The sequence below is a fragment of the Bubalus kerabau genome, chromosome 1, assembly GCF_029407905.1.
Source record: "Bubalus kerabau isolate K-KA32 ecotype Philippines breed swamp buffalo chromosome 1, PCC_UOA_SB_1v2, whole genome shotgun sequence".
Lineage (NCBI taxonomy): Eukaryota > Metazoa > Chordata > Mammalia > Artiodactyla > Bovidae > Bubalus > Bubalus kerabau.
In genome coordinates, this window is record NC_073624.1 from 17551535 (window position 1) to 17571434 (window position 19900).

At 42.3% G+C, this 19900-nt stretch overlaps 1 protein-coding gene across 1 annotated transcript in view; it reads right to left on the reverse strand.

Annotated features, from left to right (window-relative positions):
• Positions 1 to 19900, reverse strand: part of LOC129659312 (antigen WC1.1-like) — an 89868-nt gene that overhangs the window by 35027 nt on the left and 34941 nt on the right. Inside the window, exons 6-7 of the mRNA XM_055590900.1 lie at positions 9412 to 9732; positions 6600 to 6821 (exon numbers count right to left, since the gene is read on the reverse strand). Coding sequence (XP_055446875.1) covers positions 6600 to 6821; positions 9412 to 9732 — 543 coding nt within the window. The remainder of the gene's footprint in view (positions 1 to 6599; positions 6822 to 9411; positions 9733 to 19900) is intronic.

The following is a 19900-nucleotide window of genomic DNA, read 5'->3' on the forward strand; positions in this document are numbered from 1 at the left end:
ACTATTCAACATAGTTTTGGAAGTTTTAGCCACAGCAATCAGAGAAGAAAAAGAAATAAAATCAACCCAGATTGGAGAAGAAGAAGTAAAACTCTCACTGTTTGCAGATGACATGATCCTCTACATAGAAAACCCTAAAGACAACACCAGAAAATTACTAGAGCTAAACAATTAATATAGTAAAGTTGCAGGATATAAAATTAACACACAGAAATCCCTTGCATTCCTATACACTAACAATGAGAAAACAGAAAGAGAAATTAAGGAAACAATTCCATTCACCATTGCAATGAAAAGGATAAAATACTTAGGAATAAATCTACCCAAAGAAACAAAAGACCTATATATAGAAAATTATAAAATACTGATGAAAGAAATCAAAGATGACACAAATAGATGGAGAAATATACCATGTTCATGGATTGGAAGAATCAATATAGTGAAAATCAGTATATTACCCAAAGCAATTAATAGATTCAATGCAATCCCTATCAAGCTAGCAGTGGTATTTTTCACAGAGCTGGAACAAATAATTTCACAATTTGTATAGAAATACAAAAAACCTTGAATAGACAAGGCAATCTTGAGAAAGAAGAATGGAACTGGAGGAATCAACCTGCCTGACTTCAGGCTATACTACAAAGCTATAGTCATCAAGACAGTATGGTACTGGCACAAAGACAGAAATATAGATTAATGGAACAAAATAGAAATCCCAGAGATAAATCTATGCACCTATAGACACCTTATCTTTGACAAAGGAGGTAAGAATATACAATGGAGAAAAGAAAATCTCTTTAACAAGTGGTGCTGGGAAAACTGGTCAATAACTTGTAAAAGAATGAAACTAGAACACTTTCTAACACCATACACAAAAATAAACTTAAAATGGATTAAAGATCTAAATGTAAGACCAGAAACTACAAAACTTCTAGAGGAAAACATTGGCAAAACAGTCTCCGACATAAATCACAGCAGGATCCTCTATGACCCACCTCCCAGGGTAATGGAAATAAAATAAAAAATAAACAAATGGGACCTAATTAAACTTAAAACCTTTTGCAAAACGAAGGAAACTATAAGCAAGGTGAAAATACAGCCTTCAGAATAGGAGAAAATAATAGCAAATGAAGCAACTGACAAAGAATTAATCTCAAAAATATACAAGCAGCTTCTGCAGCTCAATTCCAGAAAAATAAATGACCCAATCAAAAATTGGGCCAAAGAACTAAACAGACATTTCTCCAAAGAAGACATACAGATGGCTAACAAACACATGAAAAGATGCTCAACATCACTCATTATCAGGGAAATGCAAATCAAAACTACAACGAGGTACCATCTTATGCTTGTCAGAATGGCTGCTATCAAAAAGTCTGCAAAAAAGAGATGCTGGAGAGGGTATGGAGAAAAGGGAACCCTCTTACACTGTTGGTGGGAATGCAAACTAGTACAGCCACTATGGAGAACAGTGTGGAGATTCCTTTAAAACTGGAAATAGAACTGCTATATGATCATGCAATTCCACTGCTGGGAATACACACCAAGGAAACCAGAATAGAAAGAGACATGTGTACCCCAATGTTCATCGCAGCACTGATTACAAGAGCTAAGACATGGAAGCATCCTAGATGTCCATCGGCAGATGAATGGATAAGAAAGCTGTGGTACATATACACAATGGAATCAGTTCAGTTCAGTTTAGCTCAGTCGCTCAGTCATGTCCAACTCTTTGCAACCCCATGAAGCGCAGCATGCCAGGCCTCCCTGTCCATCACCAATTCCCAGAGTTTACCCAAACTCATGCCCACTGAGTCGGTGATGCCATCCAACCATCTCATTCTCTGTCATCCCCTTCTCCTCCTGCCTTCAATCTCTCCCAGCATCAGGGTCTTTTCAAATGAGTCAGCTCTTCGTATCAGGTGGCCAAAGTATTGGAGTTTCAGCTTCAGCATCAGTCCTTCCAATGAACACCCAGGACTGATCTCCTTTAGGATGGACTGGTTGGATCTCCTTGCAGTCCAAGGGACTCTCAAGAGTCTTCTCCAACACCACAGTTCAAAAGCATCAATTCTTCAGCACTCAGCTTTCTTCACAGTCCAACTCTCACATCCATACATGACCACTGGAAAAACCATAGCCTTGACTAGATGGACATTTGTTGACAAAGTGATGTCTTTGCATTTTAATAAGCTGTCTAGGTTTGTCATAACTTTCCTTCCAAGGAGTAAGTGTCTTTTATTTATTTTTTAACTTTACAATATTGTATTGGTTTTGCCATATATCAACATGAATCCACCACAGGTATACATGTGTTCCCCATTCTGAACCCTCCTCCCTCTTCCCTCCCTGTACCATCCCTCTGGGTCGTCCAAGTGCACCAGCCCCAAGCATCCAGCATCGTGCATCGAACCTGGACTGGTGACTCGTTTCATATATGATATTATACATGTTCCAATGCCATTCTCCCAAATCATCCCACTCTCTCCCTCTCCCACAGAGTCCAAAAGACTGTTCTATACCTCAGCGTCTCTTTTGCTGTCTCGTATACAGGGTCGCACAGAGTCGGACATGACTGAAGTGACTTAGCAGCAGCAGCATACAGGGTTATTGTTACCATCTTTCTAAATTCCATATATATGCCTTAGTATACTGTATTGGTGTTTTTCTTTCTGGCTTACTTCACTCTGTATAATAGGCTCCAGTTTCATCCACCTCATTAGAACTGATTCAAATGTATTCTTTTTAATGGCTGAGTAATACTCCATTGTGTATATGTACCACTGCTTTCTTATCCATTCATCTGCTGATAGACATCTAGGTTGCTTCCATGTCCTGGCTATTATAGACAATGCTGCAATGAACATTGGGGTACACGTGTCTCTTTCAATTCTGGTTTCCTTGGTGTGTATGCCCAGCAGTGGGATTGCTGGATCATAAGGCAGTTCTATTTCCAGTTTTTTAAGGAATCTCCACACTGTTCTCCAGAGTGGCTGTACTAATTTGCATTCCCACCAACAGTGTAAGAGGGTTCCCTTTTCTCCACACCCTCTCCAGCATTTATTGCTTGTAAACTTTTGGATCACAGCCATTCTGACTGTCATGAAATGGTACCTCATAGTGGTTTTGATTTGCATTTCTCTGATAATAAGTGATGTTGAGCATCTTTTCATGTGTTTGTTAGCCATCTGTATTTTGTCTTTGGAGAAATGTAGTAAGTGTCTTTTAATTTCATGGCTTCAGTCACCATCTGCAATGATTTTGGAGCCCCCCAAAAATAAAGTCAGCCACTATTTCCCCATCTATTTCCCATGAAGTGATGGGACCGGATGCCATGATCTTAGTTTTCTGAATGCTGAGCTTTAAGCCAACTTTTTCACTCTCCTCCTTCACTTTCATCAAGAGGATCTTTAGTTCTTCTTCACTTTCTGCCATAAGGATGGTGTCATCTGCATATCTGAGGTTATTGATATTTCTCCCGGCAATCTTGATTCCAGCTTGTGCTTCCTCCAGCCCAGTGTTTCTCATGATGTACTCTGCATATAAGTTAAATAAGCAGGGTAACAATATACAGCCTTGATGTACTCCTTTTCCTATTTGGAAACAGACTATTGTTCCATGTCCAGTTCTAACTGTTGCTTCCTGACCTGCATACAGATTTCTCAATAGAACATTACTCAGCTATTTAAAAAAAAAAAGCATTTGAATCAGTTCTAATGAGGTGGACAAAACTGGAGCTTCTTATACAGAGTGAAGTAAGTCAGAAAGAAAAACACCAATACAGTATATTAAGGCATATATATGGAATTTAGAAAGATGGTCATGATGATTCTATATGTGAGATAGCAAAAGAGATACAGATGTAAAGAACAGACTTTTGGACTCTGTGGGAGAAGGTGAGAGTGGGATGATTTGAGAGAATAGCATTGAAATATATATATTACCATATGTGAAATAGATCACCAGTCCAGGTTTGATGCATGAGACAGGGTGCTCAGGGCTGGTGCACTGGGATGACCCTGAGGGATGGGATGGGGAAGGAGGTGGGAGGGGGGTTCAGGATGGGGAATACATGTACACCCATGGCTGATTCATGTCAGTGTATGGCAAAAACCACTACAATATTGTAAAGTAGTTAGCCTCCAATAAAAATAAATTAATTCATTAAAAAAAAAGATTAATAGAAACTGGAACACTGTATAAAAATGAAAGCCTAAGTTAGAGCAATGTGCTCAGGGAGTACAATCCACAATAAGTATTTAAATGTCAGAGCACTCTCGAGTTATAATATTTTAAAGCATATCTTAACTAATTAATATGCAAACATAAATTTTCTTAAAATTGTAACATTATAAACTCCAATATAGTTCAAATTTTCAACAGCTCTATCCATTTTTATTCACTTGCTTATTTATCAAAATGAGGCACGGCCTCCTGTAATGCTTCCACAGTCTATCTGCAGTTGGAACCATGATTATGACATTGTGACAATAAGGACAGATATTTGAAATGCCAAAAAATAAGTTTTCTTAAGCCAAAAATTCCTAGTTGAAATAAAATGCTCTTTGAAAATAATTATTTTTGATAGTACTCTAATAAGAAGAATGAAAGAAAACACTTGAACAGGTTTATGGCATAGATTGTTGTAATGGTTTCAGAGATGTATACTGATCTCCAAACTCATCAAGTTGTAAATATTAGCTATGCACACTTTTGTGTGCCAGTCATACATCAATAAAAGAGTTTTAAAAGAAAAAAATTTTCTTAGTGGACTCAAGAGTATCAGCAAAGATCTACTAAAGGTGAGATTGGAAAAGATCACTTTTCCAATGATCTTACCCAACAAAACACAGAGAGCTGATTGGCTGTGCCTGCTAAGAACCTACTGCACATGTCCTCAAACCTCCCCTGTCCCACCACCTCAGCAGCTGGGAGGATCCTTTCCTGAAAGCCAACCACCTCTATTAGGGACTCTGCTGTGATATCTGATAATATTTTCCTCAATTCCAGCCATTGTGGTGGGAATTATGTCCTGGAAAATTCATCACATGTTCTAATAACAATTGGGAACATCTCTGGAAAACACTGTGACCACCCAATCACATTCTTGTTTTAACTTTGGCTCAGGTTAAACACGGAGAAGGCAATGCTAACCCACTCCAGTGCTCTTGCCTGGAAAATCCCATGGATGGAGGAGCTGGGTAGGCTGCAGTCCATGGGGTCGCGAAGAGTCGGACACGACTGGGCAACTTCACTTTCACTTTTCACTTTCACGCATTGGAGAAGGAAATGGCAACCCACTCCAGTCTTCTTGCCTGGAAAATCCCAGGGACGGGGGAGCCTGGTGGGCTGCCGTCTATGGGGTCGCACAGAGTCGGACACGACTGAAGCGACTTAGCAGCAGCAGCAGCAGCAGCAGCAGCACTGCCCTTAGTTTTGCTTCATTCTCTGTGTTGTAATTTTGAAACTTCAGGTTTTCCTGTAGCCTCAACATCCCTGCAAATAGGATGTGAGCTCCCCATCCAGGTGAGCAGGTGCACCAGTATGGTGAGACTAGCCCCTGCAACAAACTCCCCTTCTTGCCTGCCCTGACTGTGACCTAGTGACATTCAACCACACAGTGAAATCCCTTCAGGCATTTTCCTTGTGTAACTCCTCACTGACCCCCAGTATTGTCACTTGTTCGTGGGTATCCACTCACCCCTGTTGGTTGTCACTGGTAGGTTGATCCTGCTGTATTGTTATGCCCCTCATTACCCACCTGATGAACTGCAAGGAGATCCAACCAGTCCATTCTGAAGGAGATCAGCCCTGGGATTTCTTTGGAAGGAATGATGCTAAAGCTGAAACTCCAGTACTTTGGCCACCTCATGCGAAGAGTTGACTCATTGGAAAAGACTCTGATGCTGGGAGGGATTGGCAGCAGGAGGAGAAGGGGACGACAGAGGATGAAATGGCTGGATGGCATCACTGACTCTATGGAAGTGAGCCTGAGTGAACTCCAGGAGTTGGTGATGGACAGGGAGGCCTGGCGTGCTACGACTCATGGAGTTGCAGAGTCAGACACAACTGAGCGACTGAACTGACTGAGGATCTGTGAAAATTATAAACTTTGTTTGCCTGCACCTCTCTTGTATCCCTTCTTACAGCTGCACTTGTCTGGCCATCACATGAAAGAATACAAAAGCTACCTTTTTTGATAAACCTAATTCATATAGATCCAACCTGGAGGTTGCACCTGCATAAAACATTTGAACTCACCACCCTGCCTCCTAAACATATCACAAAGACTGGAAGGGCCAGTTACTGTGGGTCTGGAGCCTTTCTCTCCAGAGCCAAGGAAGTCCTTATGTTCCTTTGAGGACCTGATGTTTAAGAAATCACTGTGGGATTGGAGACTTCACACAAGTATGTTCTAAAGGCTGTAATCCATCATCTCAGAGACACTCTGGAAAGAAACTGAAGCATTTCTTAATGTGGATCTCTTCCCAGACAGACAGGACTTACCTGAGCAGACTACTCCAGCATCCCTATCATGGGAAAGGTCCTCAGGACGATAGTCTTTAAGAACAGGGTAAGTACAGGCCGTAGTCACTAACTCTTGCCCATTGCAGTAAGTATGATGAAACCAAATGGGGCCAATCCCAGGTCCAAAATGAGCTCCTCTGGAAGCATTAATGGCAGCTCCACACTCCAGCTGTCTGCACACCACAGCTGCCTCCTCCAGCTGTGATCATTCATTGTGCCCCATTCTCCTTGGTACTTCACTTCCACTCTCCCCTCACAGCGGTGGGCTCCATCCTTCAACTTCACCTCCAGATCTGCAAGAGAGACACAGATGCAGGACACAGGAGAGATTTTAGAAGATCATGAACAGTATACTGGTAAGTACTAAAAAAAAAAAATCTGATGTCTGAAAACTGAGATGGGAAAGCTGGGGAAGTTATTCAAATCCCTGTGAATAACATTTCTTTATCTGTGACATAAATATTCCCACCACAGCCAACTCTAAGCTCCCAATGTGCCATCACTGAACCTGGAGCTGGGAGGGCAGCACCAGGTATTACTCACAAGCCTGTAAAACTAGCTCGAGGGACACCACCAAGGACAGGCCTTCAGAGACTCTGGATGCTGCCCTCCCTGTAGATATGCCCAAGGCTACTAGGGCCCAGCTTCTCCATCTCAGTTACAGCTCATAGCCCCAGATCCAGAGGGGAATCCTCCCTCTCCTTCTCTGTCCCCTGGGAGCATCTCATTCAACTTAGGAACAGAAGGCTATGGTAACAGGATCTGAAGTGTCCCAATTATACCTGTTGCCTGGTGTTCATGTCCTTGTGTAACCGCACACTCAAATGTACATAGTAATGTCCATCTAAAAAAATGGAATTTGGCAAATATGATGAGATATCACTGAAGAGATTACATTTCAAGATGAGTAGTAGTAGTTTTTCCCTTGTTTATCTATCTTGCTATCACTCTTGCTCTGATGAAACTAGCTATTATGTTTTGACCTACTTTGGAGAGACACGTGTGACAAAGAATGGAGCCAGGTATCCAGCAAAGAGCCACCTGGAGACTGAGGCTCTCATCTCAGTAGTCCACCAAGTACTGAAATTTTCCAACATCCAGGTGAGTATGTTTGGACAGTATCCACCGCAGGTTGAACCTTTAGATGATTGCATCCATGTAGACATCCTGAGTCAGAGGACCCAGGTAAGTCACGTCCATTCCTGCCCCAAAGAAAGTGTGAGATACTAGGTTTTTGTTGCATTAAGCTGCCAAGTTCAGCAGTAATTTGTTGCTGTTGCACAACATAACTAATTTAGGGCTTCCCTCCAGGGTCAGAAGACAGGGGTGAACAAGCTGGAGGTTTGTGAGCCTTCACGGCTTCATCCAGATGAGACTTCTTCCTGTGTGACCAGGTCTGCTGCCTGGTCCCATATGTAACTGGGACCCAAACCACCTCTCTCTGGCACATCAGATTCTCACCCAGGTCCCAGGCTCCTGCTTTCCTTTCAGGAACTGAGAAGTGAGTTTGCTGTGACCTTGAATCAGCTCCTCTAGCTTTGAATTTTGGTCAGAGAATGAGAATCTTTCTTACAATTTAATGAAACATGGTCTCTGGGGCACCACTCACATTGCTCGGGTCTACATTCAGGCCCCATTTGCTTCAGCCTGGAAACAGGTGTTGTGAATCAAAGATGAACCATCTGGAGAAGTTCTGAACAGGGGAAAATCCTGGTGTGTTAGAAGGTTCAGGCTGACACATACCACAAAATACCACAGACTGGCTGATTAAAGAACAGACATTCTTGTATCATATCAGAGTTCTGAAGGTTGAGAAGATCAGTTTTCCAATAATCTTTCCCAGTATCACACCCAGGAGCTGATTGTGGCAGCTAAGGACCTACTGCAGGTGTCCTCAGGGCTCCTCTGTCCCACCATCCCAGATCCAGCATGGTCTTTTTTTTAAAACCAACTACCTCAGTTAGGGAACTTGTTGAGATATCTGATCATTTCCTCCTCAATTCCAGCTATTCTGATGGGATTAATGTGCTGGGCAATTCATCAAACACTCTGATAACAACTAGGAACATCTCTGGCAAAAGTTGTGCCACCCAATCACATTCTAGTTTCTAACTTGGCTCATTTCAAATGCATTTAGATAGGATTGAGTCCTCATTATGTTTCAAGTTCTCTTAACCTCACTACCCTTACTTTTGCTCCATCTTCTGTGTTGTAACTGTCAAACTTCACATTTTCCTTCAGCCTCACCATTGTGATGAGAGTATCCCCTGACAATACCCCTTCTGACCAAGTGACCTTCTAATGCACCCAAGAAATGCCCTCACAACTTTTCATAGTGTAATTACACCCTAAGTCCAAGTATTGTCACATCTCCATGGGTTTTCACTCTCTATTTTGTGTCACTGCTATGTCACTGAGCCTGTTCTGTTTGCACCTTCCCCATGTATCCACATGATAATACTGTCTAGGAATTGTGAGTATAATAAACTATATTATCCTGCACCTCTCTTCTATCCCCTCTTATAACCACACTTGTCTGATCATCTCATAAAAGAATACAACAAGCTACCATCAAGAACCTAATTCATAGAGGTCCAACCCAGAAGCTGTACGTGTATGAAACATTTGAGCTCACCCTCCTGCTCCCTATGACACATCACAGAGAGTGGAGGGACCAGGGACTATGGGTCTGGAAACTTTTTCTCCAGGACCAAGCAAGTCTTTATGGTCCTTTGAGCACTTAATGTTCAAGGAATCACTGTGTGAATGGAGTCTTCATCCAAGAATGTACTAAAGGCTGTGATCCATATTCTTGTGCTATTCCCGGAAAGAAACTGAAGCCTTTCCTGCTGGAGATCCCGTCCCAGACCAGACAGGACTTACCTGAACAGACTGCTCCAGCATCCTGGTCATGGGAAAGGCCCTCAGGATGACGATCTTTAACAGTAGGATAATTACACTCCACGATCAATGATTCTGTCCCATTGCAGTAAAGATACTGAAACCAAATGGGGCCAATCGCTGCTCCAAAATGACCCCCTCTGGGAGCATTAATGGCAGCTCCACACCCCAGCTGTCTGCACACCACAGCTGCTGCCTCCATGGTCCAGTTGTTATCATTCACCGTGCCCCATTTTCCTTGGTGCTTCACTTCCACTCTCCCCTCACAGCGGTTAGCTCCATCCTTCAGCCTCACTTCCAGAACTGCAGAGGGACATGGACACAGGAGATATTTTAGGAGACCATGGTGTGCTCAAATAAATCGAAAAATAAATACTCTGAGCTCTGAAAAAAATCCCTCTGGGTAGCATTTGTTGATTTCTGTGGCATGAATATTCCTACTGTAGCCAACTCTAAGCTCCCAATGAACCTGGGAGCTTAGAGCTTAAGCCATCACTGAACCTGGAACAAGAAGGGGGGCACCAGGTGTTTCTCATGAGCCTGTAGAACCAGCTCCAGGGACACCACTGAGGACAGGCCTTCAGAGACTCTGGATGCTGCCCTCCCTGTAGATGTGCCCAAGGCGACTAGGACCCAGCTTCCCTGTCTCAGTTACAGCTCATGGCCTGGGATCCAGGGAGGAATCTTCCCTTTCCTTCCCTGTCCATAGGGAGCATCTCATCCAGCATGGGCTTCCCTGGTGACTTAGATGGTAAAGAATATTCCTGCAATGCTGGAGACCCACATTTGAACCCTGGGCCAGGGACAATACCTGGAGAAGGGACTGGCAACTACTCTAGTTCTTGCATGGAGAATTCCATGGACAGAGGAGGCTGGCAGGTTACAGTCCATTGGGGTCACAAAGAGTCGGACACAAATGAGTGACTAACAATTTCACTTTCATCCAGCTTAGAAACAAGGGCTGTGATAACGGCCTCTAACGTATCCCATTATTCCCGTCACCTGGTGTTCACGTCCTTCTGTAATCCCCATAAACCCAATTGTACATAGTAACATGCTGCTACTGCTAAGTCACTACAGTCGTGTCTGACTCTGTGCGACCCCATAGACCACCAGGCTCCCCCATCCCTGGGATTCTCCAGGCAAGAACACTGGAGTGGGTTGCCATTTCCTTCTCCAATGCGTGAAAGTGAAAAGTGAAAGTGAAGTCGCTCAGTCGTGTCCGACTCTTAGCGACCCCATTGGACTGCAGCCTACCAGGCTCCTCCATCCATGGGATTTTCCAGGCAAGAGTACTGGAGTGGGGTGTCATTGCCTTCTCTGATATAGTAACATATATCTAACAAATAAATTTTGCAGAAGTAATGAGAAGTCACTTAAGAGATTAGGCTTTAAGATGACTGGTTTCCCCTAGTGAATCTATCTTTCTCTCTCTCTTGTTCTGATGAAGCCAGCTGCCACTTTGTTACCTTCTTATGGGAGAACCCCATGACAAGGAAAGGACACAGGCCTCTAGCCAACAGCCAGCCAGGGACTGAGGCTCTCAGATCAATAGTCCACCAAAATGCTGCTAACATCCAGTCAAGTACATTTGACAATTATCACCCCTGGTTGAACCCTCAGATGATGGCATCCTTGTGAGACATCTTGAGTCACAGGACCCAGGTAGGTCATGTCAATTATTGGCCCGCACAAAGTAGGAGATATTGGATGTTTCCTGACTTAAGCTGCCAAGTTCAGCAGTAATTTTTGCACAGACATAACTTATGTAGGGCTTCCCTCCAGAGTCAGAAGACAGGGGTGAACAAGTTGGAGGTTTATACATGAGCCTTAACTACTTCATCCAGATGAGAGTTCTTCCTCTGTGACCAGGTCTGCTGTCTGGTCCCACCTGGAACTGGGGCCCAAACCACCTCTCTCTGCCACATAAGGTTCTCAGTCAGTGCCCCAGGCTCCTGCTTGTTTGTAGGAAACCGAGAAGTGACTTTACTGAGACTTTTAATCATCCCAAGCACCTTTGAATTTGATTCAGAAAATGAGATTTTTTTTCATAATCTAAGGAGACGTGGTCCATGGGGCACCATTCACACTGCTCAGGTCTCCGCCCTGCCCCATGTGCTCTCACTGTGGAAACAGAAGTGGTGCATCACAGAGGGAACATCTGGGGAAATGCTGAACTGGAGAAGATCCTATTGGCTCAGGCAGGCGGCAACAACAAGATACCACAGACTGGCTGGTTAAACAGCAAAAATGCATTTATCTTATCAAGTTCTGGAGGTTGAGAAGCCCAAGATCAAATGTCGCCAAGTAGTGCTCATTCTGAGTCCTCTTCTCTTGGCTTGCTGATCACAGCTGCCTCACTGTGTGCTCCCCTGGCCATGCCTGGAGCATGGGCACCCAGAAGAGGGAGAGAGTTGTGCCTCTTCTCTTATAATGCTCCTACTGGATTAAGGCCACATTTGTATGGCCTTATTTAACCTCAGTTACTCCTAAAGACCCTGTCTCCAATGCTCTATCACTCTGCGGCTAGAGCTTTTAGATATACATTTTGGAGGGACACAGTTCTCTCCATAGACCTGGGGAGGCTCTTTCTAGGAAGGAAATACAGCTACCTGGGGAAGAGGTAAAGGAGACAGTAGACACAGGGAAACAATCTGTGATGCTTACTCAGAGATTTTCTTAGACATCTGACATTGAGGTGAGAGTAAAGGATTTAAATAGGATCCTAAATGTACACAAAACCCTGCTATTATTAATAGCAAAATTATTTCAGAAGGCACATCCTGTGCTGTAAATGCAGAAAAAGGTAAAACCATGTTCCTGCCTTCATGGACCTTTTACCTAGTTGATGATACAAACAAATAGATGATTTCAGTACTGTGATAAGTTCCAGGAGATTTTCTCCATAAAGGTAGGCTTGCTTATTTAGAGCGTTTTGTCTATTGAAAAAGAAAGTGGAAGAAATTCACCAAAAATTATCTGAAAAGCATTAAACACCTCTAAGATAGGAACAAAAAGTCAGGCCAAATCTGCAGGTAAAATCAAAAGTCACTGGCACACATGAGCATGGAAAGTTGTTTTCCCTAAGGACATTAGGCCTTTCAGGAAAACATGTGGGTTTTTTTATGGCCCTTGATGGTGAGGAGGTAAAATCAAATCCCAAACGCACATGCAGATGAGAATCCAACAGAAGGCACTCTCCACAATAAGCTAAACACCAGCTGAAATAGACTTGCATGGATTTAGATTCAGAGTTTGAATCTCTGGATTGTCCAGGTAATCCATTTTAGCACTTGTATGAATGTGGCCCACTATTGATAATACCATAAAATCATGACAAAATAAATATGAATCTCCTTCTTTAGTAAGTTACCTTCAACTTAACTCTCAATTACCACTATACACATTTTTAATAAATAAAATAACCAGTATATTGTCAATAAAAAACAGGGCACAAAGAAACCAAGGTCCATTAACACAAACCAAGGGAAACTACTGAAGCAGAGACAGAGACTTCTCATATCACATATATCACACACTAGGATATATAACATCCACACGTACTATATTTAGGGCTTCCCAGGTTGTGCTAGTGATAAAGAATCTGCCTGCCATGCAGGTGGTGCAAGAGACTCAGGTTTGATCCCTGGGTCAGAAAGATCCCTGGTGAAGGGAATGGCCACCCACTCCAGTATCCTTGCCTGGAGAATTACAAGGACAGAGGAGCCTGGAAGTCTATAGTCCAAGGGGCTGCACAGAGTCAGACAGGACTGAGCAACTGAGCACATGCATATACTTAAAGAAATAAAAGTTTACTGTTGAAGAATCTTCAGGAGACTAAAAAAATGCATAGAAAAATATTTAAAGCTTAACTCTATGTATGAGAAATATACTTCTTGAAATTAAAGCATTTGTATTAGATTACCCTCATGAAAAATCAAAAATAATAAGTGAATAAAAACTCTTAAGAAATTACCTGAAATACTGCAGAGAGCAAAGAAAGAAAAATACAGAAAAAAAAATGGAGACAGAAAATGGTGAAAGAAGTTTAAAATAAGTTAAATTGAAATACTGAGAGGAAGAGAAACACAGAGATACAATAAAGGAAAGAGAATTGAATAGATACAATATTTAAAAAATATTGGCTGAGAAATATCCAGAATTGATGACAGATACCTAACCATAGGTAGATACCTAACCATCTTCAAGATATGAGAATACCAAACCACCTGACCTGCCTCCTGAGAAATCCATATGCAGGTCAAGAAGCAACAGTTAGAACTGGACATGGAACAACAGATCGGTTTCATATCAGGAAAGGAGTACGTCAAGGCTGTATATTGTCACCCTGCTAATTTAACTTATATGCAGTGCACATCATGAGAAATGCTGGACTGGATGGAGCACGAGCTGGAATCAAGATTGCTGGGAGAAATATCAATAATCTCAGATATGCAGATGACACCACCCTTATGACAGAAAGCAAAGAAGAACTAAAGCACTTCTTGATGAAAGTGAAGGAGGAGAGTGAAAAAGTTGGCTTAAAACTCAACATTCAGAAAACTAAGATCATGGCATCAGGCCCCATCACTTCGTGGCAAATAGATGGGGAAACAGTGGAAACAGACCCAGAGGTTTTTTTGGGGGGGCCCCAAAATCGCTGCAGGTGGTGACTTAAGCCATGAAATTAAAAGACATTTGCTTCTTGGAAGGAAAGTTATGACCAACCTAGACAGCTTATTAAAAAGAAGAGACATTACTTTGCCAACAAAGGTCCATCTAGTTAGGGCTATGGTTTTTCCAGTGGTCATGTATGGATGTGAGAGTTGGACTATAAAGAAAACTGAGCACTGAAGAGTTGATGTTTTTGACCTGTGGTGTTGGATAAGACTCTTGAGAGTCCCTCAGACTGCAAGGAGATCCAACCAGTCCATCCTAAAGGAGATCAGTCCTGGGTGTTCATTGGAAGGACTGATGCTGAAGCTGAAACTCCAATACTTTGGCCACCTGATGGGGAGAGCTGATTCATTTGAAAAGACCCTGATGCTGGGAAAGATTGAAGGCGGGAGGAGAAGGGGATGACAGAGGATGAGACAGTTGGATGGCATCACCGACTCAATGGACGTGAAAGTGAAAGTCGCTCAGTCATGTCTGACTCTTTGCGACCCCATGAACTGTATAGTCCATGGAATTTTCCAAGCCAGAATACTGGATTGGGTAGCCTTTCCCTTCCCCAGGGGATGCTCCCAACCCAGGGATCGAACCTAGATCACCCACATTGCAGGCAGATTCTTTACCAGCTGAACCATAAGGGAAACTCCGGGAGTAGGTGATGGACAGGGAGGCCTGGTGTGCTAGTCCATGGGGTCGCAAAGAGTCAGACATGACTGAGCGACTGAACTGAACTGACTGAACTAAAACTAACCATAGAGGGTTTAAGTGGAACAACTCAGGAAACACATATAAAAATCAATTAATTTCGAGATACATCACAGATATAAACACCACTACTGTTTTGTGATACTCAAAATTCTTTTTCTAGTCACTCTTCCAACAACACAAGTGATGATTCTATACATGGACATCACCAGGCGGTCAATACCAATATCAGATTGATTATATTCTTTGCAGTCGAAGACAGAGACACTCTATACATTCAGCAAAAACATGACCTGGGGCTTACTGTGACTTAGAATGTGAGCTCCTTATTGCAAAATGAGACTTGAAGAAAGTAGGCAAAACCACTAGACAATTCAGGTATGACCTAAATCATATCCCTTATGATTATACAGTGGAGGTGATGAATAGATTCAAGGGATTATATCTAGTAGACAGAGTGCCTGAAGAACTATGGAAAGAGGTTCATAACATTTTAAAGGAGGTGGTAACCAAAACTACCTCCAAGAAAAAGAAATTCAAGAAGGCAGTGTTTGTCTGAGGAGGCCTTACAAAGAGCTGAGAACAGAAGAGACATGTAAAACAAAGGAGAAGGGGAAAGATATACCCAACTGAATGCAGAGTTCCAGAGAATAGCAAGGAGAGATAAGAAAGCTTTCCTAAGTGATCAATGCAAAGAAATCAAGGATAACAATAGAATGGGACAGACTAGAGATCTCTTCAAGAAAATCAGAGATACTAAGGGAACATTTCAAACAAAGATGGGCAAAATAAAGGACAGAAACAGCAGGGACCTAACAGAAGCAGAAGAGATTAAGAGGAGAGGGCAAGAATACACAGAAGAACTCTACAGTAAAGGTCTTCATGACTCAGGTAACCAAGGTGGTGTGGTCACACACCTAGAATCAGACATCCTGGAGTGTGAAATCAAGTGGACCTTAAAAGCATTACTATGAGCAAAGCTAATGGAGATGATGGAATTCCAGCTGAGCTATTTAAAATCCTAAAAGATGATACTGTTAAAGTGCTGCCCTCAATATGTCAGCAAATTTGGAAAACTCAGCAATGGCCACAGGTCAGTTTTCATTCCAATTCCAAAGAAGGGCAATGCCAAAGAATGTTCAAACTACAATACAATTGTGTTCATTTCACATGCTAGCAAGGTAATACTCAAAATCCTTCAATCTAGACTTCAGCAGTACATGAACTGGGAACTTCCATATGTACAGGCTGGATTTAGAAAAGGCAGAGGAACCAGAGACAAATTGCCAACATCCATTGAATCATAGAAAAAACAAGGTAATTCCAGACATACATTTACTTCTTTTTTTTTTTAATTTTTAATTTTTAAACTTTACATAACTGTATTAGTTTTGCCAAATATCAAAATGAATCCGCCACAGGTATACATGTGTTCCCCATCCTGAACCCTCCTCCCTCCTCCCTCCCCATTCCATCCCTCTGGTAACATGTAAAATATCATGTATGAAACGAGTTGCCAGTCCAGGTTCGATGCACGATACTGGATGCTTGGGACTAGTGCATTTACTTCTACTTCATTGACTATGCTCAAACTTTTGACTGTATGGATTACAACAAACTGTGGAAAACTCTTAAAGAGATAGGATTATCAGACCACTTTACCTGTCTCCATGAAATCTGTATCCAAGAAAGAAGCAACAGTTAGAACTGGACACAAAACAACAGACTGGTTCAAAATTGGGAAAGGAGTACATCAAGGCTGTATATTGCCACACTGTTTATTTAACTTATATACAGAGTACACCATGTGAAATGCTGGGCTGGTTGACTAACAGGCTGGAATCAAGAATGCCATGAGAAATAGAAACAACCTCAGATATGTAGATAATACCACTCTAATGGCACAAAGCAAAGAGGAACTAAAGAGCCTCATGATGAGGGTTAATAAGGACAATGGAAAAACTGCCTGAAAACTCAACATTCAGAAAACTAAGATCATGGCATCTGGTCCCATCACTTCATGGCAAATAGATGGAGGAAAAGTGGAAACAGTGAAAGATTTTACTTTTGGGGGCTCCAAAATTACTGCAGACATTGACTGCAGCCACAAAATTAAAAGATGTCTACTCTTTGGAATCAGAGCTATGCCAAACCTAGTGTGTATGTGAGTCGCTTAGTTGTGTCTGACTATTTGCAACCCTATTGACTGTAGTCCACCAGGCTCCTTTGTTCATGGGATTCTCCAGGCAAGCATACTGGAGTGGGTTGCCATGCCCTGCTTCAGGGGGAACTCCCCAACCCAGGGATGGAAACTGAGCCTCCTGCACTTGCAGGTAGATTCTTTACTGTCTGAACCATCAGGGAGGCCCATGACAAACCTAGACTGTCCATCAGCAGATGAATGGATAAGAAAGCTGTGGTACATATACACAATGGAGTATTATTCAGCCATTAAAAAGAATACATTTGAATCAGTTCTAATGAGGTGGATGAAACTGGAGCCTATTATACAGAGTGAAGTAAGCCAGAAAGAAAAACACCAATACAGTATACTAACGCATATATATGGAATTTAGAAAGATGGTAACAATAACCCTGTGTACGAGACAGCAAAAGAGACACTGATGTATAGATCAGTCTTATGGACTCTGCGGGAGAGGGAGAGGGTGGGGAGATTTGGGAGAATGGCATTGAAACATGTATAATATCATGTATGAAATGAGTTGCCAGTCCAGGTTCAATGCACGATACTGGATGCTTGGGGCTGGTGCAATGGGACGACCCAGAGGGATGGAATGGGGAGGGAGGAGGGAGGAGGGTTCAGGATGGGGAACACATGTATACCTGTGGCGGATTCATTTTGATGTTTGGCAAAACTAATACAATTATGTAAAGTTTAAAAATAAAATAAAATTAAAAAAAATAAAAAGAAGACACATCATTTTGCTGACAAGGGTCCATATACTCAAAGCTATGGTTTTTCTAGTAGCAAAGTACTGGTGTGAGCTTTGAACCTTAAAGAAGGTTGAACACCAAAGAATTGATGCTTTCAAATTATGGTGATAGAGAAGACTCTTGAGAGTCCCTTGGAAAACAAAGAGATCAAACCAATGAATCCCAAAGGAAATCATTGGAAGAATCATATTCATTGGAAGAAATGATGCTGAAGCTGAAGTTCCAATAATTTGGCAACCTGATGTGAAGAGCTGACTAATTGGAAAAGACCCTGATGCTGGGAAAGTTGGGGGCAAGAAGAGGGGGAAAGGACTACAGAGGATGAGATGGTTAGATGGCTCACCAACTCAATGGACATGAATTTGAGCAAACTCACTGAGATAGTGGAGAACAGGAAAGCCTGTCTTGCTGCAGTCCAAAGTGTTGAAAAGAGTTGGACAAGACTTAATGACTGAATAACAACAAGGCACATGGAAATACTAATAGTTTCTTGCCTATTTGCAATGAAACATAACCATGTAATCTGACTTATCCCATAAAGTGTTAGAACAAATAATGTGACTTCCACAAAGAAATATTTAAGATCATTATATTTTCTACTAAGGCAAATCCGGTAGCCTTGTGTGGAAATGGTAGAATAATAAGATGGTGGGGCCATCAACAACCTGCTGCTTGATAAATAATGATAAACAGATCAGATCAGATCAGATCAGTCGCTCAGTCATGTCCGACTCTTTGAGACCCCATGAATCACAGCACGCCAGGCCTCCCTGTCCATCAACATCTCCCGGAGTTCACTGAGACTTACGTCCATCGAGTCAGCAATGCCATCCAGCCATCTCATCCTCTGTCGTCCCCTTCTCCTCCTGCCCCCAATCCCTCCCAGCATCAGAGTCTTTTCCAATGAGTCAACTCTTCGCATGAGGTGGCCAAAGTACTGGAGTTTCAGCTTTAGCCTCATTCCTTCCAAAGAAATCGCAGGGCTGATCTCCTTTAGAATGGACTGGTTGGATCTCCTTGCAGTCCAAGGGACTCTCAAGAGTCTGCTCCAACACCACAATTCAAAAGCATCAATTCTTCGGTGCTCAGCCTTCTTCACAGTCCAACTCTCACATCCATACATGTCCATACAGTCACCATCTACAGTGATTTAGTATATATTACCTCAAATTGCAAAGCAGCTACACTAAAACCTAAGTCCCTAAGAACAAGAGAAGCCAATATGGAGTAAATGGAAGCCTTAAAGTGTGAAGAAAAATTGCCAATCTAAAACTCTATATTCATAACTCAGTTGATAAAGAATCCACCTATAATGCAGGAGACCCTGGTTTTATTCCTGGGTTGGGAAATTCTCCTGGAGAAGGGATAGAATACCCACTCCAGTATTCTTGGGCTTGCCTGGTGGCTCAGATGGTAAAGAATCTGCCTGCAGTGTGGGAGACCTGGGTTTGATCCCTGGGTTGGGAAGATCCCCTGGAGGAGGGCATGGCAACCCACTCTAGTATTCTTGCCTGGAGAATGTCCCTGGACAGAGTAGCCTGGTGGGCTACAGTCTATGGGGTCACAAAGAGTCGGACACGACTGAATGACTAAACACAGCACATATTCAAAATACACTCTTTTAAATAAAGCCCTGGAAAGTGACATCACAAAATTGATGTAGGAGACAGCACCTTCCATTTTCCCCAACAAAGATAAACAACTAATCATCTATCCATTGCAGGAGTTAATAGTCAGCCACCTGTTACTCTGGCTAAGCTATGAGAAAATCACCATAGGAAAAGAATAAAAGCAAAATATAGCAATACAGCATGACCCAAATAAAAGTACATTGCGTTCATTAGTTGGAGTAGTCATGCTCTACTAAGCTAAGGAAAAACATAGTGTGGACCTTGGAATGCTGGGTCAGTGCAAGTTCAGAACACTGCTTGTGCACACACTAAGATGCTTTCCCAAGGCTTATGTGGGTCTATGACCTTCAGGTAGGTGATACCCCTTGTACAAAAAAATAACAAAGATAGTTCAAAGTAATCAATAATATGGGAGACTTGACGGGGGACACAGGAGGCTGACTTCATCATAGCACAACAGATACTTTCTGCTTGCCAAGACACTAAATAAAAGTCATGTGGCTCCA